This window comes from Carcharhinus amblyrhynchos, chromosome 21, assembly GCF_965287045.1.
Source record: "Carcharhinus amblyrhynchos chromosome 21, sCarAmb.v2.hapA, whole genome shotgun sequence".
In the NCBI taxonomy this organism is placed as follows: Eukaryota; Metazoa; Chordata; class Chondrichthyes; order Carcharhiniformes; family Carcharhinidae; genus Carcharhinus; species Carcharhinus amblyrhynchos.
This window is the reverse complement of record NC_137344.1, coordinates 33,532,057-33,559,717: the sequence shown is the minus strand read 5'-3', so window position 1 is coordinate 33,559,717 and position 27,661 is coordinate 33,532,057. Positions and strand designations below refer to the sequence as shown.

Genomic DNA, 27,661 nt, shown 5'->3' with positions numbered 1-27,661 from the left:
TGGTGATTGTCGAGCGATATTCATTCATCTGTTGGCGTAGCGTCTGCATGGTCTCCCCAATGTACCATGCTTCGGGACATCCTTTCTTGCAAGGTATCAGGTAGACAACGTTGGCCAAGTTGCAAGAGTATGTACTGTGTACCTGGTGGATGGTATTCTCACGTGTGATGATGTCATCCATATCAATGATCCGGCATGTCTTGCAGAGATTGCTGTGGCAGGGTTGTGTGGTGTTGTGGTCACTGTTCTCTTGAAGGCTGGGTAGTTTGCTGCGAACAATGGTCTGTTTGAGGTTGCATGGTTGTCTGAAGGCAAGAAGTGGAAGTGTGGGGATGGCCCTGGCGAGAAATTCATCTTCATCAATGATATGTTCAAGACTCCGGAGAAGATGTCGTAGCTTCTCCGCTCCGGGGAAGTACTGGACGATGAAGGGTACTCTGTCCACCGTGTCCTGTGTTTGTCTTCTGAGGAGACAATGAAGTGGAGAGGGTGTGCAGGGAGCACATAGGAAATCCGTGAAGGGACTCATTGGGAGGGTCCTGATGCCAGCAACCCATGTTGATAATGGGTGAAAACATGCTACCGATGCTGTTGCGGGAGAGGTCCAGTGTCCATGGGGGAAGAGTGGTAGGAGGTCACCTGGTTTGCTGTTAGATCAGGGCACGCTGCACAATGGTGCCTGACCGTGCACCACCCCCGCACCCCCCACTCCCCACCACCTCAATCCCACCCAACCACCCCCAGTGGCACAAATCTCCCAGCTGTCAGAAAAACTGAACATCGGAAGATTGCAGTGCTGAACTCACCCAAAAGACCAGTGTGGAACATATCCGTTTTTAGATTTTTATAATACTTAGAATATTTTTGGGAGGATTGCCCCTCCAGGATGTCACTTGTGACTTTGGTAAGAACTGTTTCGATTACTGTGGCATGGGCAGTGACCAGCCTGGAGGAATTCAGACATGGTATTCTGGGAATGATATTCATGGATTTGGGAGGTGAGTGACTCACTAATTCTTATACCTTTCTGCAGCTCAATCATAAAGCTGAGCATCTCACTCAGCCAATTCAGGGGCAGTTGTGAGTCAACCAGATTGCTGTGGATCTGTACTCATGCATATATATCAGACAAGGTAAGGAAAGCATTTGCATTCTCTATAGGTACCCAGATGGGGTTTAGAATAATCCAAGAGTTTCATAGTGGCCATTACTAAGACTAGCTTTTTATTCCAGATTTACTTAATTAACAATTTAAGTTCCTCAACTGTCTAAACTTGTGTCTCTGAATCATTAATCCAGATCTCTAGCTTACTAGCATGCTGCCGTACCCTGTTTGACACAATATATAAGACCGTAAGATACAGGAGCAGAATTAGGACATTCGACCATCGAGTCTGCTCCGCCATTCAGTCATGGCTGATAAGTTTCTCAACCCCATTCTCCTGCCTGTTCCCTGTAACCTTTGATCCCCTTACCAATCAAGAACTTATCTATCTCTGTCTTAAATACACTCAATGACCTGGCCTCCACAGCCTTCTGTGGCAATGAATTCCACAAATTTACCACTCTCTGGCTGAAGAAATTCCTCCTCATCTTGATTCTAAAGGGTCGTTTCTTTACTCTGAGGCTGTGCCATCGGATCCTAGTCTCTTGTACTAAACATCTTCTCACGTCTGAGAGGCAGTTTCCCCTGGCTAGAGAGCCTAGAACTGAGGGAGGGTCATGGACACAGGATCAGGGGTCAGCCATTTAAGACTGAGATGAGGAGACCTGCAGCAGTAGTGAACTCGCCAACTTTAAGGGCGTTCAAATGGCCATTGGATAGGCATATGGATAACATTGGAATAGTCTACGTTAGAGGGTCATTAGGTTGGTTCCATTGGTTGGCGCAACATCGAGGGCTGAAGGGACTGTATTGCGCTGTAATGTTCTATGTTCAAAATGCCTTTACTCAGAGAGTTGTGAATCGTTGGGATTCTGTCCAGAGAGTTGTGGACGTTCAGTCATTGAGTTTATTCAAGAGGGCAATCAGTAGTTTTTTGGGCATCAAGGGGGATCAGTAGGAAGTTGAGGAGATCAGCCATTATCTTATTGAATGGCCTATAAGTCCTGAAGGACTGAATGGCCTCCTTCCTCCAGCTCCTATTTCTGATGGGACATCCTGATATCATGAGAATTGCTCCAGAAATGGGATTGTGTTACTCTGCTCAGCTCTAGGGGAGCACATTAGTAAAACTGACTGACGATAACTGTTGACAACTGACCCCGATTCCCAGTCGGCAACTGGAATCAACCATTCCGGTTGAACTGGTTTCTTTTCCATCTGAGAGATGTGATGAAATGTGCTCATTATGTTAATGCTCACAGTTACCCAGGGGAATCCTTACTGTGCCAGCACAGCTCAGGGCTTGCTGAGGGATTGAAAGAGGCTGGAATTGGACTGAAGCTTGTTCACAGGAAGCTCCCTGTGGACCTGCGGCGGGCCTGAGCCCCTCGAACTGAAGTGGCCTCCTTGCTACCCGCCGCCCCCCCCCCCCAGTCCAACCTCTCGGCAAAGCTTTGCAGCGAAAGTGCCGGCGTTAGTTTCAGGAGGTGGGAGGAGACTGACTGCACCGTCTGCATCAGAAAAAGCCGTGTGTAATGCGTCTCTCTCTATATCCAGCCCCCAACAAACCCAGACAGACTTGGGAATGAATCAGCGAGACACGGAACGGGAGTAGAGTACCGGGTGAGGGCAGCCCCAAGCCCCAGGGAGGAGACCCATGGGCCGGTACAAGTCTCTCCCCAATGCCGGTAGATCAGGTGAGTATCCGGCAGCACCGGACGGGCACAGCAAGACTCCGCTTAACCTATCAGACGGCACAAGGTCAGGACAAGTGTTGTTGGTGTTTGATGCAGAGGAGAGGGGTCAGCTCAGTCCGCCTCCTTTTGCAGGAGTCGAGAATGAGTTCACTCGCCCGTTGAGTTAACAGCACGGCTGGGTGCTTATTATTTAACTAGTTTTGGAGTGACTGTGTGAGAGTGCTGGGATTAACCCCCGTTTGATGCGGCAGATAAATTGAGAAGTGAAACGAGGATGAGGGGGTGGGGTGGTGTGGTGTGGTGTGGGGAGGTAAAGGAATGAGTGGGATGGAGGTATGGAAAGGGATGAGAGAGGGGTAATCTGAAAAGTTGACCTGTGTAATAATCCGAGAATGATACAGCAGAGTAGGAGGCCATTTGGTCCATTCCGTGTCAGCTCTTTGTAACAGCATTCCAGCTGATCTGACTCCCCTGTTCTCCTGCAATGTGTTTCCATCAAGTACCAATATTTATTCAATTTTCTTTCAAAATTTAGGATTGAATCTGCTTCCACCACTCTTTCAGGCTATAAACAAATACTCATTCTGCAGCCCGGTTCCCTCCCCCCCTCCACTTTGTCAATCACCTTAAACCTGTGTGGCTCTAGTTAATGTTCCTTCAGCTATTGGAAGTAGTGTCACCTTATTCATTCTCAAAGCTATTTATGATTTTGAACTTCTCCATCCTATCCCTCCCCTTCTCTGCTCTAGGGAGAACAACTGGAATTTTCCAAAGTCCACTCCTCAGGCTTGATGGTGAAAAAGAATATTTCTTGGACAGATTAGATTTGTAGTATTTCTTCTGACTGAGGCAGTGGTTACAATTGCTGAGACCTGAATTACTCTGAAAGGTTCATTAGAAGATTGATCTCTCACTCTACCTCACCCACATGTTGTTAAAATCCAGATATATGCTCCTTTACTACACAGCAATTTCCTCTGACAAGCTTGTTACTCTAAAATGTTTAGTTTACTTAAATATCTGATTTAGGACTGCTCCCTGGCTGGTTTATGGGTTTCCTTTCTGAACATGTCATTTTAACAACCTGGATATGACAGTGTCTGTTAATGGTAATTGTTGAGGCTGGGGAGAAAGTGCTTGAGCTTCCAAATGAGAAACTTGGTGAAAACCAATGGAATTGAAGGAAGCCTTTTGACATCTGTTAGGAGATGAGTGAGGATAACTGATGGGTACTCTGACAGGAAACCATTAGTGGTATGCTCCAGAGAGATCTGTACTAGAGCCTCAGGTTCTCGTCATGTTTATTAACGAAATGCCAAAAAGCAAAGAATGTCCAAGTTTATTGATGGCACTAAGTTAGGTGGTGTAGTAAATAATGTGGATCAGAGCAGAAAGTTGTAAAGGGGCATCAGTAGATTAAGCGAGTGGGCCAAACAGTGGCAAAGAAAGACAAATCAGAATATTTTCTAAGTGGTGATAGTGGAGAAGCAGAGGCTTGAGCCAGTGAGTACAAAAAGCAATTCAGAAGAATTTTGAAACATTGATCCATACATCTCAGGAGCTGGAATACAAGGGGAGGAAGTGGTGTTCCAGTTGTGTATAGAGCTGTTATAGAGTCAGAGGTTTACAGGATGGAAACAGGCCCTTGGGTCCAACTTGTCCATGCTGCCCTTTTTTTTTACACCCCTAAGCTAATCCCAATTGCCTACATTTGGCCCACATCCCTGTATACGCATCTTACCTATGTAACTATCTAAATGCTTTTTAAAAGACAAAATTATATCAGACTCTACTAATTCCTCTGGTAGCTTGTTCCAGACGCTCACCATTCTCTTTGTGAAAAAATTGTCCCTCTGGACACTTTTGTGTCTCTCCCCTCTCACCTTAAACCTATGCCCTCTAGTTCTAGGTAGTCCCCTACCTTTGGGAAAAGATATTGACTATCTAGCTAATCAGTGCCCCTCATTATTTTATAGACCTCGATAAGATCACCCCTCAGCCCTCTACGCTCCAGAGGAAAAAGTCCTAGTCTATCCAGCCTCTCGTTATAACTCAAATCACCAATTCCTGGTAGCGCCCTAGTAAATCTTTTTCTAGTTTAATAATATCCTTTCTATAATAGGGTGACCAAAACTGTAAAGGTATTCCAAGTGTGGCCTTACCAATGTCTTGTACAACTTCAACAAGACATCCAATTCCTGTATTCAATGTTCTGACCAATTAAACCATGCGTTCTGAATGACTTTTTCACCACTCTGTCCATTTGTGACTCCACTTTCAAGAAGCTATGAACATGTCCCCCAAGATCTCTGTTCTGTAACTTCTCCAATGCCCTACCATTAACTGAGTAAGTCCTGTCCTGGTTCAGTCTACCAAAATGCATCATCTCACATTTATCTAAATTAAACTCCATCTGCCATTGAGTCAATGGGCTCCATCAGCCCATTGACCCAATTGATCAAGATCCCATTGCAATCGAAGATAACCTTCTTCACTGTCCACTCTGGTGTCATCTGCAAACTTACTAACCATGCCTCCTATATTCTCATCCAAATCATTAAAATAAATGGCAAATAACAGTAGACCCAGCAGTGATCCCTGAGGCACACTGTTGGTCACAGTGCGAGGTTGAAAAACAACCCTCTACAATCACCCTCTGGTTTATGTCAAGAAGCCAATTTTGTATCCATTTAGATACCTCAACCTGGATCCTGTGAGATTTAACCTTATGCAACAACGTACCATGCAGTACCTTGTCAAATACCTTGCTAAAGTCCATGTAAAGAACATCAACTGCACTGCCTTTGTCTACCTTCTTGGTTACCCCTTCAAAAAAACTTAATAAAATTTGTGAGACATGATTTTCCACTCACAGAGCCATGCTGACTGTCCCTAATCAGTCCTTGCATCTCTAAATGCCTGTAGGTCCTGTCTCTCAAAATACTTCCAACAGCTTCCCCACCACAGATGTGAGGCTCACTGGCCTGTAGTTCGAAGGCTTTTCTCTGCAGCTGTTTTTAAACAAAGGCATGACATTTGCCACTGTCCAATCTTCATGCACCTCACCCTATTGGTGACTATTGATGATTCAAATATCTTGGTTAGGGAACCTGTAATTTCCTCCCTAGCCTCCCACAATGTCGTGGGATACACTTCATCAGGTCCCGGGGATTTAACTGCCTTGATGCGCTTTAAGACTTCCAGCACCTCTTTTTCTGTAATATGTACGCTCCTCAAGACATGACTTTATTTCTCCAAGTTCCCCAACATCCATGCTTTTCTCAACAGTAAATACTGATGAGAAATATTCATTTAGGATCTCACCCATCTCTTGTGGATCCACACATAGATGACCTCATTGATCCTTAACAGGCCCTACTCTCTCCCTTGTTACTCTTTTGCCCTTTATGTATTTGGAGAAGCTCTTTGGATTCTCTTTTGCTTTATCTGCCAAAACAATTTTGTGTCCCCTTTTTGCCCTCTTGATTTCTGTCTTAACTCTATTCTGACACCCTCTATACTCTTTCAGGAATTCACTTGATCCCAGCTCTTGTTAAACCTTAGCTTAAGTAGAGTACTGCCTTAGGTTTTCCAGTTAGATCCTAGTTGGAGTAAATTTTAAGGTTTATTTATTAGCTTCACAAGTAGGCTTATATTAACACTGCAATGAAGTTACTATGAAAAACCCCCTAGTTCCACAGTCCAGCATCTGTTCAGGTACGCTGAGGGAGAATTTAGCGTGACCAATGCACCTAACCAGCACATCTTTTCAGATTGTGGGAAGAAACTGAAGTACCCACTGAACCCACATAGATGCAAGGAGAATATGCAGACTCTGCGCACACAAGGCTGGTATTGAACCCAGGTCCCTAGTGCTGTGAGGCAGCAGCGCTAACCACTGTCCCACCGTGCTGCACTGTGTTCAGTTTCCCAGTGGATCCTAGCTGATGTACTGTACTGTGTTCAGTTTTCTGTTTAGACACTAGCTGGAGTACTGTACTGTTTGCCTTTGGACTGTCACCTCAGGAATAAGCACTTTGTCACTGTGGATATCTGGAATTCACTCCCTCAGATGGTTGTGGATGCTGAGGGGGAAAATTGGAGCTTTTAAGATTAAGATTGGTATGCTGTATCATTCATTAAGCATCCTGTTGCGCTGTGGAATGTAACTTATACTGCAGTATATAACCGTGCCCTAAATAGCACAGTACAACGTAAGGGACATAAAAAATTGCTGAGAATACTCAGCAGGTCAGGCAGCATCTGTTGAGAGTGGAACATAGGAATGTCGGACTTAGGAGCAGTAGTAGGCCATTTTGGCACTTCAAGCCTGCTCTGCCAGTAAAATCATATCTGATCTGGTTGTAGTCTCAGCTGCACTTTCTAGCTGTCCCTCATCTCCTTGTCTATCAAAACCTGTCTAAGTCAGTCTTCAGTAAATTCAATGACCCAGCCTCCATGCTCTTTGGAGAAGAGAACTCCACAGACTGAGAACCCTCTGAGAGAAAACAGTTTTCCTGATCTCAGTCTTAAAAGCGAGAACAACTTTTTCCTTAAACGGTGTTCCTGATTCTCAAGCTAACAGAGTTGACATCTGCAACACTAACTCTGTCTGTCTGTCTCTCTTTCCTCTCTGCATAGAAACTGTCTGATTTGTTGAGTATTTCCTATGGTTATTTCAGAATTCCAGCATATGCAGTTTTGCTTTAGTATTAGGTGAAGTTTCCAGGTGGTACAATTTAACTTTTACTGTAAATCAGATGGCTATGCCTGAGAAACACCATTGCTGTGGGGGCGGGGACATTCCTGGCATTACTCTCAGCTGTTCACTGATCAGTTGGTTACAGCGGACAATCAGGATTCATATTTACCCTTTCCCCGCAGGCACTCCAACCCTCAACCCCACCCCAAACCTGGATTCCAACAGTGGGAACACTTGGACTGTTGTATCGACAATCCAAAGTGTGTGAGAGCCCTATTCTTCCTCCTTCATGGCTGTTCCCAGCGCTGACAGAGCCAGCCTTGGTTCAGATAGCAGCACTCTGGCCTCACCTCAGGTCTCAATCAAGACTCTCAGCACATAATCTACTGGTGGATTTCTGCACAGTCAGTGTCATCTTTCAGGTTAGAAAAACTGAGACCCAATCTATGTGAATGTAAACGATTCCCTCTCACTAGCCAATGATAAAGGAAATCTTAGCCAACATTTGCTCTTTAACAGATACTGAAAGACCACAATAATTGAGTCTTTATTTCACTGATCTTTGCCATTGACTTTTTCAACACTGAGATTGAAGTTTGTTTTTTTTTATACATTAGTGGAGATGCAGTGTTAAACACTGACATATCTGACCCACCAATACTATCTCCCAGTGTTAAACACTGACATATCTGACCCACCAATACTATCTCCCAGTGTTAAACACTGACACATCTGACCCACCAATACTATCTCCCAGTGTTAAACACGGACAGACCTGACCCACCAATACTATTTCCCAGTGTTAAACACGGACAGACCTGACCTACCAGAACTATAACCCAGTGTTAAACAGTGATAAGCTTGACCCACCAGTACTGTTCCTCAGCGTTAAACAGTGACAGATCTAATCCACCATTATGGTATTGCAGTGTTAAACGGTGACGACCTGACCCACCAATACTGCAGCCCAGTTTTATACACTGACAGATCTGGCCCACCAGTACTGTATCCGTTAAACAGTGACAGACCTGACCCACCAGTACTGTGCTCAGTGTTAAACAGTGATAGACCTGACTCACCAGTACTGTATCGTAGTGTTAAACAGTGACAGACCTGACACACCACACTATATCCCAGTGCTTTACAGTGAAGACTTGACCCACCAGTACTGTATGGCAGTGATAAATGTGTCCCACCAATATTAAACAGTGATATGCCAGACCCACTAGTACTGTCTCCCAGTGTTACACACTGATTGACCTGGACCACCAATACTGCATCCCAGTGTTAAACACTGATAGACCTGATCCATCAATACTGTGCTCAGGGTTAAACAGTGATAGACCTGAACCACCAGTACTGTGCTCACTTTTATAAAGTGACAGACCTGACCCACCATTACAGTATCCCAGTGTTAAGCAGTGACAGACCTGACCCACCAGTATTATATCTTAGTGTCATACAGTGACAGACCTGACCCACCTATATCATATCCCACTGTTATACAGTGACAGACCTGTCCCACCAGTACTGTATCTCAATGTTAAACAGTGACAGACCAGACCCACCAATACCATTTCCCAGTGTGAAACAGTGACAGATCACACCCACCCCAGTGTTAAGCAGTGATAGACCTGACCCATTAGTACTGTCTCCCTGTGTTAAACACTGATAGATCTGGACCACCAATTCTGCATCTCAGTGTTAAACATGATAGATCTGACCCACCAGTACTGTGTTTAGTGTTAAACACTGACAGAGCTGACCCATCAGTACTGTATCCCAGTATTAAACACTCATAGATCTGACCCACCATTACTGTGCTCAGTGTTATACAGTGATAGATCTGTCCCACCAGTACTGTATCTCAGTGTTAAACACTGATAGACCTGATCCACCAGGACTGTATCCCAGTGTTAAACAGTGACAGAACTGTCCACCAATACTGTCTCCCAGTGATTCAGAGTAACAGACCTGACCCACCAGTGCCATATCCCAGTGTTAAACAGTGACAGACCTGACCCACCAGTACTGTCTCCCAGTGTTAAATACTGACGGACCTGACCCACCAGTACTGTCTCCCAGTGTTAAATACTGACAGACCTGACCCACCAGTACTGTCTCCCAGTGTTAAATACTGACAGACCTGACCCACCAGTACTGTCTCCCAGTGTTAAATACTGACAGACCTGACCCACCAGTACTGTCTCCCAGTGTTAAATACTGACGGACCTGACCCACCAGTACTGTCTCCCAGTGTTAAATACTGACAGACCTGACCCACCAGTACTGTCTCCCAGTGTTAAATACTGACAGACCTGACCCACCAGTACTGTCTCCCAGTGTTAAATACTGACAGACCTGACCCACCAGTACTGTCTCCCAGTGTTAAATACTGACGGACCTGACCCACCAGTACTGTCTCCCAGTGTTAAATACTGACGGACCTGACCCACCAGTACTGTCTCCCAGTGTTAAATACTGACAGACCTGACCCACCAGTACTGTCTCCCAGTGTTAAATACTGACAGACCTGACCCACCAGTACTGTCTCCCAGTGTTAAATACTGACAGACCTGACCCACCAGTACTGTCTCCCAGTGTTAAATACTGACGGACCTGACCCACCAGTACTGTCTCCCAGTGTTAAATACTGACAGACCTGACCCACCAGTACTGTCTCCCAGTGTTAAATACTGACAGACCTGACCCACCAGTACTGTCTCCCAGTGTTAAATACTGACAGACCTGACCCACCAGTACTGTCTCCCAGTGTTAAATACTGACGGACCTGACCCACTAGTACTATCTCCCAGTGTTAAATACTGACAGACCTGACCCACCAGTACTGTCTCCCAGTACTGACTTGCCCACTACTTGCCCCCCATGACTTGCCTGGACTTGCAAATTCTCACTAACTGTCCTGGCTGGGGACAATTCACATCTCTTTAACCTGTGCTTAACCCTTTCTCCACTCACATTGCCTGTACCTTTTAAGACTTGATTACCTGTAAAGACTCGCATTCCAACCATTATTTTATAAAGTGAGTTTGTGTCTTTATATGACCTGTTTGTGAACGAACTCCCACTCAGCTGATGAAGGGGCAACATTCCAAAAGCTAGTGGCTTGTGCTACCAAAAAAACCTGTTGGAATTTAACCTGATATTGTGACACTTCTTACAGCTATCCTCAACAATACTGTACCCCAATGTTATCCACTGAAAGACCTATCCCCACCAGTACTGTACCCTAATGTTATACACTGACAGACCTGTCCCCACCAGTACTGTACCCTAATGTTATACACTGACAGACTTGTCCCCACCAGTACTGTACCCTAATGTTATACAGTGACAGACCTGTCCCCACCAGTACTGTACCCTAATGTTATACAGTGACAGACCTGTCCCCACCAGTACTATACCCCAATGGTTTACAGTGACATACTGTTTTCCCCCAAGTAGGTACTCCAGTGTTTTATGATGACAGATCTGTTCTCCCTTACCCTCCCAATACTGTACCCCAATGTTATACAGCAACAGACCTGCGCTCACCAGTACTGCAATCAGTGTTATACAGAAAATTTCCTGTCACTATACCCTGTGTTATATAATGACAGACCTGTTCCTACCAGTACGATACCTCAGAGTTGTAGAGTCACAGACCTTTCCCCACCAGTACCTCAGTGTTATACGTGACAGACCTGTCTCGACCAGCACTGTACCCTACTGTTTCAAAGTGACAGGCCTGTCCCCAGTAATACTGTACCCATGTTATAGTGACAGACCTGTCCCACCAGTACTCTACCCCACTGTTGTACAGTGACAGACCTATCCCCAACAATACTGTACCTCTGTGTTTAGAATCATACAGTGCAGAAGGAGGCTATTTGGCCCATTGAGTCTGCACCAACCATCATCCCACCCAGACCCTATTCCTGTAACTCCATGTATTTGCCTCAGCCAGTTCCCCTGACACGAAGGGACAATTTAGAATGGCCGATCCGCCTAACCCACACATCTTTGGACTGTGTGAGGAAACTGGAGCATCCAGAAGAAACCCATGCAGACACAGGGTGAATTTACAAACTCCACACAGACAGTGACCCAAGCCAGGAATCGAACCCGGATCCCTGGCGCTGTGAGGTAGCAGTGCTAACCGCTGTGTTATAATGACGGACCTTTTCCCACCAGTACTGTATCCAGTGGTATATCATGACTAACCTCTCTCTGCTAGTACTGTACTCCAGTGTCATACAATAACCCACCAGTACTGTACCCAGGGGTAACTGCCCACCATTCCTACTCTACCCCCTCCCTCTCTGTTCTCCATTTCCCTTCTGTTCCCACTCTGCCCCATTTCCCTCTATTTCCACTTTTCCCCCTTTATTCCATTCCGTTCTCACTCTGCTCCTTCTCTCTCCGTTTCCACACTGCCTCCTCCCTTTCCCTTTCTATTCCCATTCTGCCCCCCTCTTCCTTTCTTTCCCCAATCTTTCCTTTCCCTTTGAGTCCCCATCAAGTGTCGCTTTACTCTTTGGAAAGTAAGAGTTTCACTGCGGGAGAGAAACAGAGGGTCTTTGGAGTGTGTTGCAGTGGGAGGTGCTGGGGATTAAGGTACAGAGACACAAATCACAAAGAGTAGCAGTGTACGTCACCAAGGCTAGAAAAAGCAAAACATTTTTTCAAAAATATTCTTTATTCATAAACATTTGTAAAACTAAATTCCATAACAGTGCAGATATTGAATTACTGTAAGTGCAACGCAGCTTATGCTTTCTCCATGCAGCCTGTGACTCTGAGTTGCCTTAATACAATTCCAATTACACCGGATATCTTTAATATACATTTCATTACAAAATACTCCCTGGGGGATTTTACAAGTTTGGAATTTTAAAAGAAGGCCATTAAAAAACAAAAGAAATTGCTGGATCAGTGGAATTTAAAAGCAAAGTTAAATTCTCCACTTGCGCCAAATCGAACTTCTCCAAATTATCATGATTTCCATCAGTCCTCCTTGTCAGTTTTCTTTTCAGCCTATTTGATCTTTCCTAATGGCTGGCTATAACCCTCCCAGGCAGCCTACATCCCTGTGAAATTTTGACATTTCACCAGTTTCTTAATAGAGAGTAAAGGGTGAGATTTTCACTTCCTCAAAACCCCATTCACTCACACAATGTTACAACTGGGGCCCCTTAGTAACTTTTCACAGTCCTCCAAGTGTGACCCAGTCTAGGTTCTATCCAAGATTAACATAACTTTTTTTATGTTTCAATTCTATTCTTTTAGAAATAAACCCTGGTGCTTCTTTTCAAGGTTTTATGGCTGTATTAACCTGCGTCAGAAAGTTTAATTTGTGTGTCCATATTCCCAGTTCCCATTCGCTACTCTACCCCATTTAGATTCTCATGGGCTGTGCCCTCCTTCTTCCTCCTACCAAAGTGAAGCATCTCACGGGTGCTCCCAGTTAATTATAGGAAATTTAAAATAGCATGTAAGAGGCTAGGATAAAATTCCAGCCATTAACTTCAAGTAAATAGACACAATAGGATAAATATGTTAAACTGAGTGGTGCAAGATCATAAATACACATTTTTGGATATTCTGTCAGAAAAAGAGGTAAATAAATAAATGTCATACGGACGTAAAGTAAGTGATGCACTGTAGAATAGAAAATAACAGTTCTGGCAGTGTGTGTGTCAAGGCTGTAGTCACTGGGAGTTTGCTGACAATGAGGCTGTCCCAAATTCCTGATGCGTCCCCAACTCTAGAGGAATTTACCAGGGAGGTGGACAGTCATTTAAAGCAATTAAGCAGTATCCATCTCTCCTGCTGGGAATACCAATCTGATGGGCCACCAACCTTTCACCCTTTGTAGGACAGTGAGCATGGCTGCAGCCAGTAAGGAGAAAGAAAGGTTAGGCTAGAAGACACACTTAGAAGACCCCCTAATATCGCAACATCAGGATCCCCCTTCCTACAAAATTCCAGCTCACCTGAGTGTATATTTAGGGGCATAAGGGAAGGAGAGAAATATCAGAAAAGTTTACTCCAGAGTTTAGTGTTATCGTGCAGAGAGACAGAGGACTGTGTGTGTTAGACTGACCGGGTTAGGGGAACCATACGCAAGGCAAAGGAGGAGGTCCAGCAGACACTAGTCCTGTCCACCAAATACAATGTATCTGCTACCTGTGAGAAGACAGAGGATACATGTGGAGAATAGTCACACTACTGACTGTGGCAGGTGGAGGCAGTACAGGAGATGGGAGGAACAGATTAGAAATATACTTGTAGAGGATTCAGTAATCCAGAGTGTAGTACTGTGCTCTGTATTGCAGTCATGACTCCCAAAGGCTGAGGTGCCTACCTAGACAAGGTGCTCCCTCCTGTGTTCAACAGGGTTTAAATCAGGCCGAAGTCCCATCCCAGGAGACTTCTGCTGAAAGATCACAGACTTATCATGAAGTGTAATACACTCTGCAGTCAAATAGCTGCTGACATTCACTGTCCAGCTCATATATGAGGAACACCATGATTGGAGATTGAGGGAGGATTAGAGGTAGGCACTGAAAAGATGACGAGGAGAGTGGAGTGTGTGTGAAGGCAGGAAGAATTAAAAACAGGGAGAAATGGGAGAGGGCTGATGAAAAACTGCAAGAGATGATTGAGTTTTCCAGTAATTCAGTATTTCAAAATACAAGTTGATATTTACAAATCTCCTGCTTTCACCCTCCTGTGGTATCTGAACTTTTGTTATCTTCAGATCTTTCCTTAAATTATTGTTACAAATTAGACATTTCTGCTGATAATACCCTCCCAATAGATTTGACACCCCTTCATCACTCTTCCCTGATCCCCTCTGTCTCCCTCCCCCATCATGCCCCCTCCCTGGGAAGCAAGTACAGAGGAAATGTTAGGGGTAAGTTTTTCACTTAGAGGGTGGTGAGTGAGTGGAATCGGCTGCCATCGGTGGTGGTAGAGGCGAACTCGCTGGGGTCTTTTAAAAGACTTCTGGATGAGTACATGGGATTTAATGGGATTGGGAGTTACAGATAGTTCTATGGCCTGGTAGGTATTGATGTGATCGGCGCAACTTGTGGGCCGAAGGGCCTATTTGTGCTGTAGTGTTCTATGTTCTCCCCCAATTGTGCCACCGTCCCCCAATCATACTCCATCCCCCCAATTCATATCCTACAGTTGTTGCCCAATTCTCCCCATCACTCCCCCTCTCTTCGCATCCTCTCTCCTCTCTCTCGTCCTGTCCTCAGCCCATCTTCTCAATTTCCCCATCTCCTGAATGTTTCCCCATTTCATCACCCATCCTCCTTATTTCCCCCCCAACCCCTGCTTCCTTGCACACCAACTCCCGCTTCCATCCCCATGCTCCTCCGTTTCCTCCCCATTTTTTCCAGTGGTTCCTCTTCTCCCAGACATTGTACTGGTACTGAGTGCTAGGGAAAATTTTGATGTTTGTTCGCTCTGTCCATCAGCACCCAAGGGTTTGGAACAGTGGAGTTGCTGCTTTTGAGTGGCAGAAACAGTTAATGGGAAATTATTAATGAGCAGTTTAGGATCACTATGCATTTGGATCAGGTGGCAAAAGTATTATAGGTTTAGATGGAGCAGTAGGAATGGGGTTATGTGTTGGGGAAAGTCTGTCAGGCAGAGAGTTTACGTTCTGGGTTGAGGTACAGACAGCACCTGTTCAACAGAGGGTTGGGCTTGGGCAAATTTCTTACTGAGGTTAGTTTGCCTTTAATTTCTACATATTGAGAAGCTTAATACATAGATCCGTGCTCAAAATACTTTAAATGGTGGAAAAACCAGTTCTGACACTGTGTAAACCTCTCAACCACGGAGAATAGTGGAGCAATGCAGCAAATCATAGCACACATGAATAAGGTTAACATTTCAAGAATCCCTGGGCAAGCTCTATCAGCTGAGATGTCAACCTACCAATTCCCTCTTCAGTTCTGAATAGAGGACTGAGTAGTCTCAGTTTAGTTAATAATGCATACGCCATAAGGCCCCTGAGCCCCGTTAACATGGTTTTTTTATATCCCAGATATCTTTGTTCAGAAGATCATAAGAAATAGGAGCAGCAATAGGCCATTCACCCCATTGAGTCTGTTTACACTGCTTAATAATATCATAGCTGATCTGATTGTGGTCTTACCTCCACTTTCCAGCCCGCCTCTCTCCCATAAACCATGACTCCCATGTGGATCTGTCCAACTCAATATTGAATATATTCAGTGATGCAGCCTCCACTGCTCTCTGTGGAAGAGAATCCCACAGACTAATGACTCCCTGAGAGAAGAAATTCCTCCTCATTTCAGTCTTAAATGGGAGACTTTTTTTAAAACTGTGCCCCCTTGTTCTAGATCTCTCCAGGAGAGGAACCATCCTTCCAGCAGCAACCAGTGCAGTACCCTCGGATTTTACACGTTTCAATAAGATCACCTCTCATTCATCTGAATTCCAATGAGTATAGGCCCAACCTGCTCAACATGCTAACATGAGACAAATCCTTCATCAATAGGAATCAGTCTACTGAACTTTCTCTGAACTGCTTCCCATATAAGTATGTCCCTCAAGTAAGGAGGGTAAAGCTATATTCACAGCACCCTAGGTCTGATCTCACCATGCTGCGCACTGTTGTAGCAAGACTCCCCTACTTTTATATTCCATCCACTTTGCAATATAGGCCAACATTTCTATTTACCTTCTTAACTTCTAGGCATATCAAATAATTAACATTTTGTGATTCACGTACAAGGACAATCAGATCCCTCTATACTGCAGCATTCTGCAGACTCTCTCCATTTAAATAATATTGTACTTTTCAAATTCTTTCTGCCAAAGTGAATAATCTCACACTTTCCTGCATTATACTCCACTTGTCAACTTTTTGCCCCCTCGTTTAACATGTCTGCGTTTCTTTGCAGACCCTTTATGTCCTCCTCACAACTTACGTTCTTACCTATCTCTGTATTGTCAGCAAATTTGGCTACAATTCGATCTCTTCATCCAAGTCATTAAAAAAAGTCAGAAAATTATGCCCCTGCACTGATCCTGGTGACACTCCAATCATTACAGATTGCCAACCTGAAAATAATCCTTTTTTTTTGCAACTCACTTTTTCTTTTTAATTAGCCAATCCCCCAGCCATGTTAATATATCACCCCCCAACACCATAACCTCTTATCTTTTATGTAGTATTATATTACCTTTTGAAAATCCAAATACATTACATCCACTGTATCCATCCTGCTTGTTACTACCTCAAATAGCTAATAAATATGTCAAACACAGAACTATGTCGAGGCTGATTGTTTTATGATTTTCTAATTTTCTCATCCATTCTCCTGCCTTTTGTTTATCATTCATGGATGTGAGCCTTACTAGTTAGACCATCATTTATTGCTCATCCAAAGTGCCCTTCTGAAGGTGCTGGTGAACTGCCTTCTTGAACCACTGTGGGTCCACGTGGTGTAGGTACACCCACAGTGCTGTAAGTGAGGGAGTTCAGGATACAGCTCCCAAGTCAGGACAGTGTATGACTGGAAGAAAAACCTGCAAGTGGTAGTGTTCCCATGTACCTTTGCCTTTTGAGGCAGTAGAGGTTTGGCAGATACTGTCAAAGAAATTGTTAGCTGGTTTATCCTGTTTGACGTTTGCAAGATTGAAGGTTTGTAAGGGATAATATCTATTGATGGATGAATTCTAAATCAGAACATGGAAACATATTGCTGGGTCAAAATCTTGGAACACCCACCCTCACAGCACTGTGGGTGTACCAACCATCTCAGGGGACATGGCAGCTCACTAACACTTTCTCAAGGGCAATTAAGGATGGGCAGTAAATGCTGGGCTAGTCAGTAAAGCCTATGTTCTGCAAGTGAATTTTCAGAGAATCAGTTAGTATCCATCACTTGAGATGCATGGGAATAATAACAACTTGCATTTATGTAGCACATTTAACATGATAAAATGTCCAAGACATGTCACAGAACCATTGGGCAGCACAGTGGTTAGCATTGCTGTCTCACAGCTCCAAGAGACCCAGGTTCAATTCTAGCCTTGGGTGACACTGCAGAGTCTGCACGTTCTCCCTGCGTTTGCGTGCATTTCCTCCAGGTACATCGGTTTACTCCAGCAGTCCAAAGATCTGCAGGCTAGTTGGATTGCCCATGGTAAATGTGTGAGGTTATGGGAAGAAAGTCTAGGTAAGATACTCTGTCAGAGAGTTGGTGCAGACTAGGTAGATTGAATGGCCTCCTTCTGCACTGTAGGGATTTATGAAAACACTGAGCCATGTAAAGTGATTTTAGGACCAGTGACCAGAAGCTTGGCCCAAGAGGTATTGTTTAAGAGTGGCTTAAAGGGGGAACGTGAGGAAGAGAGACATTTAGGGAGGGACTTCCAGAACTTGAGGCCTAGAAAACTATGGATGTGGCCACCAGTTTGCGGCTTTTATTAATTGGAGCCGTCCAAGAGACCAGATTTGGAGGAGATTGTCGAGATAGGCAAGGATGAAACTACAGAGGAAAATGAAGACAGGGGCTTAAATTTTGGATGTGGTTCTGAGACTTCATGGTACAAACCTCTGAAGCCCACGGTGACATGATTCTTCCTAAGTACATTCTTCCTACTTACAAGAGGTAGTCAGTCTCCCATTAGTGACTGGGCTGTGAGATGGATATGGATGTTTTAGTGAGGCAGTGAAACAGGCAGGTGATTCAATTAAGTAACGCAAAGTCCTGATGTTGTGTTTAATATTTCAAAAGGGTGGTGAATTTTAATTGGTAATTTACTGAATGCAACATTCAAATGACCTGATTCAGTCTGTTTGCCCTTCGTTTCTCAAGGTGCTCTTTTTTCTAAAATGTGCAGAATTGAGTGTCTGCAGACGAGGTAGCTGCAGTTAAACAGCACCTCTGAGTCAGGCCACCAATCCCCTCGGGATTGCCTAGATCCAGGTTTAAGATAATGTGCTCTGTGGAATCCTGGGTCCAGCAGTTTTAAAGTGGGGGAAAAAAAGCCGTCCTTCCAGCTCATCCAATTAGAGGTGGTTTCACACTGCATTGACTTTGATAGGCACTCTAATCAGCCTACCAGTAGTCAAAGCAGTGAGAAGCTAGCCTCTGATTGGATGAGCTGGAAATATCGGCAAAGTTGATTAAAATTCACAGGCAAAGCTGAGAGCAAAAGTGATCAAGCATGAGAGCAATATAGGGCACGTCCAAGGACCAAGGCCTTGAGACCCTGCGAGGAGCCAGGATTGTGGGACGCAGAGACAGGCTGGGGCCACGGGGGCCTGAAAGGAGATTACTTAGAGGAACAGAGAGATTGGGTGAGTGTGCGAGAGCAGGAGAGAGATTGGGTGAGTGTGCATGCAAGATTGTGTGTTTGAAATAGAGGTGTGCACGTCTGAGAGAGAGATGAGTGTGCATGTGAGGTATGAGTTAGTGGCAAGTGCCTGCATGCAAGGTTGTGTGAGGGAGATAATTGTGCATGTTGATTGAGATAGAGATGTGTCAGCCTGAGAGAGATGTGTTTTTGAGAGAGAGGTGTGGGTATGTGGGGGAGGGAAATATGTGTGTGTGTGTCTGGAGAAAGATGAGTGTGCGTGCATATGGAGTATAGAAATATCTGTGGAGTGGGTGGTGGGATGGCGGGGAGGGTGGTGGGATATGAATTGAGTATGTGTGTCTGAGAGAGAGAGAGACCATGAGATGTAGGAGCCAATCAGCCTACAAGTCTGTCATCCAAGGAGATCATGACTGATCCTATATAATCAACTCCACCTCCCTGCCTTCTCCCCATCATCATTGATTCCCATCCTGATTAAAAATCTGTCGATCTCAACCTTGAATATTCTTAATGACCCAGCCTGTACAGCTTTCTACGGTGAAGAATTCTACAGATTCACTATCCTCTGAGAGAAAAAAGTCCTCCTCATCTCTGTCTTAAAGGAGCAACCACTTACTCAGATTATACCCTCTGGTCCTAGATGCTAAGAGCAAACATCCTCTCGGCATTTACCCTATCAAGCCCCCTGAGAATCCTATATCTCTCAATAAGGACGCCTTTCATGAGGGATGTGGACAGAATGGATAGTCAGAAGCTTTTTCCCAGGGTTTAAGAGTCAATTATTAGGGAGAAGAGGTTTAAGGTGCAAGGGGCAAGGTTTAAAGGAGATGTACAAGACAATTTTTTTTAACCCAGAGGGTGATGGGTGCCTGGAACTCACTGCCGAGGGAGGTAATGGAAGTAGATATGATATTGACTTTTAAGGAACATTTTGACAAATACATGAATAGAATGGGAATGGAGGGATATGATCTCTGGAAGGGTAGGGGGTTTTAGTTCAGGTGGGCAGCATGGTCGGTGCAGGCTTGGAGGACCAAAGGACCTGTTCCTGTGCTGTAATTTTCTTTGTTCTTTATTTTGTCCATTCTTCAAAACTCCAGTGAGTACATACTCAACTTACTTAACCTCTCCGCATATAAAAATCCCTCCATACTCAGGATCAACTGAGTGAATCTTCTCTGGACTGCCTCCAATGTCAGTATATCTTTCCTTAGATAAGGGCATTAAAACTTCCCAGTATTCCAGATGCGGTCTAACTAGTGCCTTGTACAGTTTTAGCAAAACTTCCTTATTTTTATGCTCCTTTCCCTTTGAAGTAAAGGCCAATATACCATTTGCCTTCCCAATCACCTGCTGAACTTGCATGCTAGCTTTTGTGATTTATGCACGAGGACCCCCAAATCCCTCTGTGCTGCAGCTTTCTGCAGTCTTTCCCCATTTAAATAACGTTCAGCACCTTTATTCTTCTTACCAAAGTGCAAAACTTCACATTTTCATGTATTATGTTCCATCTGCCAGGTTTTTGCCCACTCACCTTAACCTGTCTATACCTCTTTATAGACCCTTTGTATCACCCTTACCACTTCCGATCTGTTTTTGTGTCATCTGCAAACTTGGCAATAATATGTCCACTTCCCTCATCCAAGTAAGAGGTATGAGAGCTGTGTGTGAGAAATGAATGGTTGTGTGCATGTCCAAGAGGTGTGTGTGTATGTGCATGCACACGCAAGGTGTGTGTGTGTGAGTGTGTGAGTGTGAGAAATGAATGTGTGTGTGCGCGTGCAATGTGCTTGTGCTTTGTTTCAGTGTGAAATTGTGTGCGCCAGTGTGTCTGAAATACAAATTCAGTACTCCCAGTATTAAATAAATTGGTGAGCAAAATCGGAAGCTCTCCTTTCATTAAAAATGACAAAAAGAAGTTTTGATTTGGAAGTATTTGTTGAATAAGGGAAGTTTTTAACTAATAAATGTTTACATATAGGACATAGAAAAAAAAGTTTATACATATGTTTTTGTTTGCTTGTACCTATTTTTTGTGGTTTAACTCTTCAATATATTAAGAATGTTAGGGATTCTGTCAGTAATCTTCAGAGGTCAAAAGGGTTCTGTGGCAGGAAAAGTGTGGGAAACCCTGGCCCTGATTTTCATCTGAATATCTTTGCAAGCAACCGAGGAGAACAATCAAGAGAGGTTTAAAAACATCTTTTCTGTTTTATTTGAACATTTCTGATTTTTAAGTTATAAAAATACAGGAGAGGGGGGAGAAAGGCCTATTGATTGATGGTCCCAAATCATCCAATTGGGTAACCGAGTCTGGTCTATCAGTGCGAGAAGGTGGAGCATCATGAGGATAGGCATATTGGACAACCATTGGATGGAATTGGGGCTCATGGGTCATGGAAGGAATGTTCCAGAGTACATCAGCCAGGGTTCAGGGTCAGCCTGCAGCGTGCTGCACTCTTTGTTTAATGAGCACTGCAGTGGAATTTCAGCCTGGAATTTCTGTTTAATTCTCTGGATGTGGATTTGACCTACAACCTCCTGAATCAGACAGGAGAAAGCAACCACTGAGTCACGACTATCACCCCATCATTTCTGTGGATTATTTTCATTCTCAGACCTCCAGTTACCCTCATGGACAAGTCCCAGTTCCCCATCTCTGCCAGGGTATCTCTCTTAGCCTTGCTATCGTGAGGAGATATCAGTAGCAAACCTATGTACCTGCCATCTCAGTATTTGATGGAACAATATCAACACATCCACATGGACAGTGAGTGTCCCGTTCAGCGTTTAGCACTGCTGCTTCACAGCACCATGGACCCGGTTCAATTTCTGGCGTGAGTCACTGTCTGTGTGCAGTTTGCATGTTCTCCTCGTGTCTGCATGAGTTTCTTCCGGGTGTCATGGTTTCCTCCCAAAGTCCAAAGATGTGCTGGTTAGGTGCATTGGCCATGCTGAATTCTCCATCAATGTCCAGAACAGGCGCCAGAGTGAGGCGACTAGGGGAATTTCACAGTAACTTCATTGCACTGTTAATGCCTACTTGTGACAGTAATCTTTTTTTTAAAAAAGTGTCGGTGGGGATTGTGTGGCTGGTTTGGACTCCTGGTCTCACTCAGTCCCTTAGAAACTAAGGAAAGCCAAGTAGATGTGAGACCTCCCAGATTTGAACAGTTTTTGGTTGGTCTTACTTATTATTTTCAGTGAGGTGATTGATCAATGAAGTCAGGGAATATTAGCTTATTAATTATACATCATAGAATCCCGACAATGCTGACAACAATCCTTCCAGGCCCTTACACACCACCATGCGTGTTTACCCTGCTAGTCCCCGATACTGAGGTGCAATTTATTATGGCCAATCCACCTAACTTTGACTGTGGGAGGAAGCTGGAGCACCTGGAGGAAACCCATGCAGACACGGAGAGAACGTGCAAACTCCACACAGTCACCCAAGGTTGGAATCAAACCCAGGTCCTTGGCACTGTGAGTCAACAGTGCTAATCATTTGCCACCTAACTGTCTTTAAGCATATCTTCTTATGGTCCCTGAACATCAAGGCTGACTTGCTTCCATTACTGTTCTGACACACTCAATACTATTTAAACACATACTTTTAAAAGGGAAACAAAATACAAACTTCTAGGTCTCATCCTTCTCATGCCCTTACTCCCACATACTCACATGCCCCATGTAATGTGAACTCACCATTCCTAACCCTTAAGCCAACATCATGCCAACTGATACTATTCAATGATCCAACCCACCACCCTTTTTACTTTGCACCCTTCATTACCAACTCACTAAGTATCCACCATTGGAGACATGGTGAGAATAAATAAAATAACATCTATTGCAGACTTCACTTTAAAAATAAGATTCTCATTCATAAAAACACATTCACATTCAATTCATTTAAATTCTTTCAACTACTTAATCCCTCTTTTAAAAACATTTCCTTCAAGTACTTAATCTCCTATGAATACAAATTATTATTTTCATAACCCCACATCAAAAGTTTTCTAACCAATTGGAGCTGTCAATCAGATTGTGAACTTGCATATTCTCCACTGTGATAATAGGTACTCTTGAATGGCAGATAAGGTCTGTTAAGAGTCATTATCTGAAGTTATTTAAATCACCAGCTCTTTAAACATAAAAAGAGCAAATGAAAAACACATGCAGTGATTAAAAGGCCACCTGGTATGGCTTAATGATGAAACATTGCCATCTGTTTCTGCAGCTTCAATAAACTTAATTGGTGACATTTCCCAAGGGTTGTTACTACAGCTGAGACATTTGTGAGTGCTTGGTAGAGTTTCAAAATCTTCAAAACGACTTAGTCTCTCCCCTCTTCCACTGAGATGAGTCCACGTTTTGATTTAAAGTTTTGAAAAACTATGTAAGGATTAACTGTCTTTTTGTGGTTAGTGAATAGAGGTTTTATTGTTCTTGTAACAGATTAGCAAGTTGAGAGAATTTAAAATTTTGAATGGGTTTTGTGAATGAGAGTTTTATTTGTATGAGTGAGAGCTCTCTTTTAGGTTGTTAGAAGTTTAATTTTGTCTCATCTCCACCTGCTCCTGAGATCTGCACATCGTGGATACTGACTGAGTGACTGTACAGGTGGTATTGAGGTATGAAATGACATGCAGGTGACATGTGAGTATGAGGAGGCATGGGAGTATGAAGTGGCATGGAGATGGTGTGGTGGCATGAGTGGCAGTGGAATTGGCAAGGTGGTATGAGTGGCATGGGTATGATGGGTGTGAACAGATCAAGAGGGTAGATGGGGTGTAAGAGGTGAGGATTAGAGGGCCCCAGAAGTCTCTTATAACACTAGGCTAAAGTCTCAGAAAATGGAGGCAGGCCTTCTCACCAGCCACCTCCTGACACTCACCTACCTCTGTGGCCTTTCCCCAGTAGGCTCAACTCAGCGTCATGGAGGTCTTCAGCTTGGAAACAGGCCCTTTGGCCCAACTTGTCCATGCCGCCCAGTTTTTACCATTTAAGTTAATCCCAATTGCCTGTATGTAGCCCATATCCCTCTATACCCATCTTCCCCATGTAACTGTCTAAATATATTATAAATAACATACCTGCCACTGCACCCACCACCCCGCCCCCCCCCCCAACCCTACTGCAAGTGAAAAATTGTGTCCCTTCACCCCACTGCAAGTGAAAAATCATGCATGCAGGGTTGTTTCATGGAAATGGGTTCCCTGAGTTGGGAAATTCCTCCCATCAACATCAGAGAAATAATGTAAAGAGTTTGTGGGGGACACTTGTGGAACCAAGGCTTTAGCACCATTTTGGGTATGTCATGGAGTCATTCCATCAATGTGAAAATCTTGCCTTAAGAGTCCGAACATCCGAATATATGCTATGACCGAGCATCCACAGCTCCAAAGATTGGCAACTGCGCTGAGTGAAGACGTTGCCTCTTGCCTCAGTCTTAAATAGCCAAACCTCTATCCTGAAACTGTGGCCCCTTAATTCTTGACTCCAGTCAGGGGGAACAGCCTCTCAGCATCAGTTTCTCAGAGAGAAATGTTATTCTAAGTTGACCTTTCGTCAAAACGTTCTGGTGAAAAATTATTGACCTGCTCTTCACAGATGCTGCCAGACCTGCTGAGTGGTTTTGCCATTTTCTTCAGCGTCCTTGCATCTGCAGTATTTTAGTTTGTCTTCTCATAGCATATATCCTGTTGAGCTCTATCATTCTTCTAAGACTGGAGAATATAAGACTCAGTCTACTCAGTCTCACCTCAGAAAACACCTTTGTTTTTCCGAGCAATAATCTACTGAGCATTTATTGCACCTTCTCTAAGGCAAGTACATCCTTCCTTAAATATGGTGACCAAAACGGTACACAATATACCAGCTGTAGTCTCACCAAAGCGCTATTTTATTGCTGCGAAACTTCCTTACCTTGTACTCCAGACCTTTTGCGGAGAAGGCCAACATACTATTTATCTTCTGAATTCCTTGCTGTATTTGTAGCATCTTTCTGTGTTTCATGAACAAGGACACCTAGGTCCCTCTGAATATCAAGAATTAATAACTCTCACCATTTCAAAAGTTTTCTGTTTTATTTTCTATTCTTTCTACTAAAGTTAATGCACTGATTCCTTCATCCTACTTGATTGTCATCTTCTTGCCTACTCACTCAAGCTATTTATGTCTTGTTGCTGCTGCTTTTCACCCTCTTCATTGTATTCTTTCCCACCTGACTCTGTGCTGTGAACGAGCTTTGGTACATTGTACTCGACTTTTCATTGAAGTCATTCATATAGGTTATAAATAGCTGAGGCTCAAGCACTCATCCTTCACAGAATCCGACAGTGCAGAAGAGGCCCTTCAGCCCAAGGGGTCTGCACCCAATGCATGAAAGGCCTTGACCTGCCCACCTAATCCACTTGCCAGCACTTGGCCCACAGCCTTGAATGTTATGGCGTGTCAAATACTCATCCAGGTAATTTTTAAAGGATGTGAAGCATCCCGCCTCCACCACTCTCCCAGGCAGTGCATTCCAGACTGTCACCACCCTCTGAGTAAAAAATGGTTTTCCTCAAATCCCCCCTAGATCTCATGCCCCTCACTTTTGACATGTGTCCCCTCATAACTGACCTTTCAACTAAGGGGAACAGCTGCTTCCTATCCACCTGTCTGTATAAGGGAGTGCTCAGCTGTCAGAGTATTACTACTAACAGAGCACTGCACTGTCAAATGGTCAGTATTGAGAGAGTACCATACTGTTGGAGGGTTAATACTGAGGGAGTAGCACGCTGTCAGAGAGTTAGCTCTGAGGGAGTACCACACTGTTGGATGGTTAATACTGAGGGAATATCATGCTGTCGGAGGGTCAGTAGTGTGGGACTGCCGCATTGTTGGGGTGTCAGTACTGAGGGAGTGCCTCACTGTTGGAGTGCCACACTGTCGGAGGGTCAGTACTGAGGGACTGCCACACTGTCGGAGGGTCAGTACTGAGGGACTGCCACACTGTCGGAGGGTCAGTACTGAGGGACTGCCACACTGTCGGAGGGTCAGTACTGAGGGACTGCCACACTGTCGGAGGGTCAGTACTGAGGGACTGCCACATTGTCGGAGGGTTAGTACTGAGGGAGTGCTGCATTGTCAGAGGTGCTGTTACTTGGATTAAACCTTTATCCAATGCTGACTGCTCTTTTATGTGGGCATAAAAAAATACCACAGGCAGTATTAGAAAGTAAAGCAAAAATATTATCTGGTCATTATGTTGTTGTTACTGGGCTTGTGCTGTTTGTAAATGGCTGCCATGATTCCTTCCTTACTACAGTACTTACTGTGGAAAAATACAATATTGTTTATGAAGTGTTTGTGACATCCTGGACTGGCGAATGGTGCTACAGAAATACCAGAACTTGTTGTAATTTGGGGATTGAATCCTGGTTCATGCAGTACCTGCTGATAGTCTTGCCACAGGAGCCGTTAGTGAGGGAGGGAGAAATGAGCCAGAGATTTTGCTGCGAATGTTTTCCATTGTGATTGCTGCAGTGAGGAATGTGTAAAGGAAGCTGTTAGAATCCTGTGCAACAGCAAGCTGTGCCAGACAGGTGCATGAGAACCTGGAGTTAGATTCTCCCTGAGAGATGCTGGGCTGAGGTGAATACAGATTGTGGAGTCAGGGCCAAGAATTTGAGGTGATTCTCGTGCTCTTCCCTGAGCCAAGTGTGTAATCATGGACAGTGTAATAAATCAGCAAATGCTTAATAATTCATCAGCTGAGGCCAGTAGTCAGATTACATCAGCAAATTACACAGAGCCCAGCACTAGCTGGAGACTGGAATAACTAACTCAGCAAATCGATTTTAACAAGCACTTTCTATTCTCTGCCACTGCTCCCTGAAACACACTATCAGCTCTCTCCTTCACAGTCAATCAGCTCCCTCCCACACACGGTCGAGCAGCTCCCCCACCCCCAACCCCACCCTCATCAACCAGCTCCCCCCACCCCCATCAACCAGCTCTCCACTCCCCTCCTGTCCCCTCCCCTTTCTCGGTCGACCAGCCATCGCTCCTGTTCTCCCTCTCTCGGCTGATCAGCCCTGCCCTCCCCTCCCCCTCGCAGCCGATCTGCCCCACCCTTCCCTCTCCCTTGGCTTTTGGGTTTCACAGTCACAAGCTGTGCCCTGCTTTCAGGTGTAACCCCTTTTGCTGCCTCTGATTATAGTGATTAGGCTGGAAGCTCCCAGAGTGACTGAGCTGTGAATTGCTGCCAACCCCTCCAAGTGGATCTCACACAGTGTTGGCTAAGGAAGCATTGATATCCTTCCCACTTCTCACTAATACATGTGACAATAATAAATCAAAACAAATCATGTGTGTGTGGCTCTCTTTCTCTCTCCACGCCCCTCTCCAGCTCTCAGACCCTATCTGTCTCTGTCTTTTAATGTTTTTCTTTCTCTCTGTTGCTCTCTGTCAGTCCTTCTCTCTCACCCCACCTGTTTATCTCTTTCTGTTCAAAGAGTGGTATTTTCCATGCTGTGTGCTGAGTCTGAATGGCCTCATATTCTGAATTCATTTCCAGGCAATAGTCTGCTTTCAGTTTGCTTTCCCTCTAGCCCGCCTCCTGTTCTCTTTGACCTCAGAGTTGCTGCTTTTGCAAATTCTGCTCACTTTGTTTGGTTGGGAGTTGATTAGCGGAGTCACTTATCCAGCAATTGGTGAGTCCCTCCTAAACTCTATCTGAAGCCTTTCAAATTCCACAGCAGATCTCTCTTAAATAATCTTTAATAATGG

The 27,661-nt window shown here is 44.4% G+C and overlaps 1 protein-coding gene across 9 annotated transcripts in view; it reads left to right on the top strand.

The window, feature by feature from the left end:
• Positions 1-918: 918 nt before the first annotated feature.
• The window catches only part of LOC145356347 (epsin-3-like), a 74,745-nt gene continuing 48,002 nt past the window's right edge, over positions 919-27,661 (top strand). For 4 of the 9 annotated variants that reach the window (XM_080208986.1, XM_080208985.1, XM_080208984.1 and 1 more), the window contains exon 1: positions 2,547-2,802. In XM_080208986.1, coding sequence (XP_080065112.1) covers positions 2,763-2,802 — 40 coding nt within the window. In that variant the 5' untranslated portion in view covers positions 2,547-2,762. Of the gene's footprint in view, positions 1,134-2,546; positions 2,803-7,686; positions 7,927-27,420; positions 27,586-27,661 lie in introns of those variants that run through there. The other 5 variants (XM_080208993.1, XM_080208988.1, XM_080208990.1 and 2 more) reach the window with 4 other exon arrangements.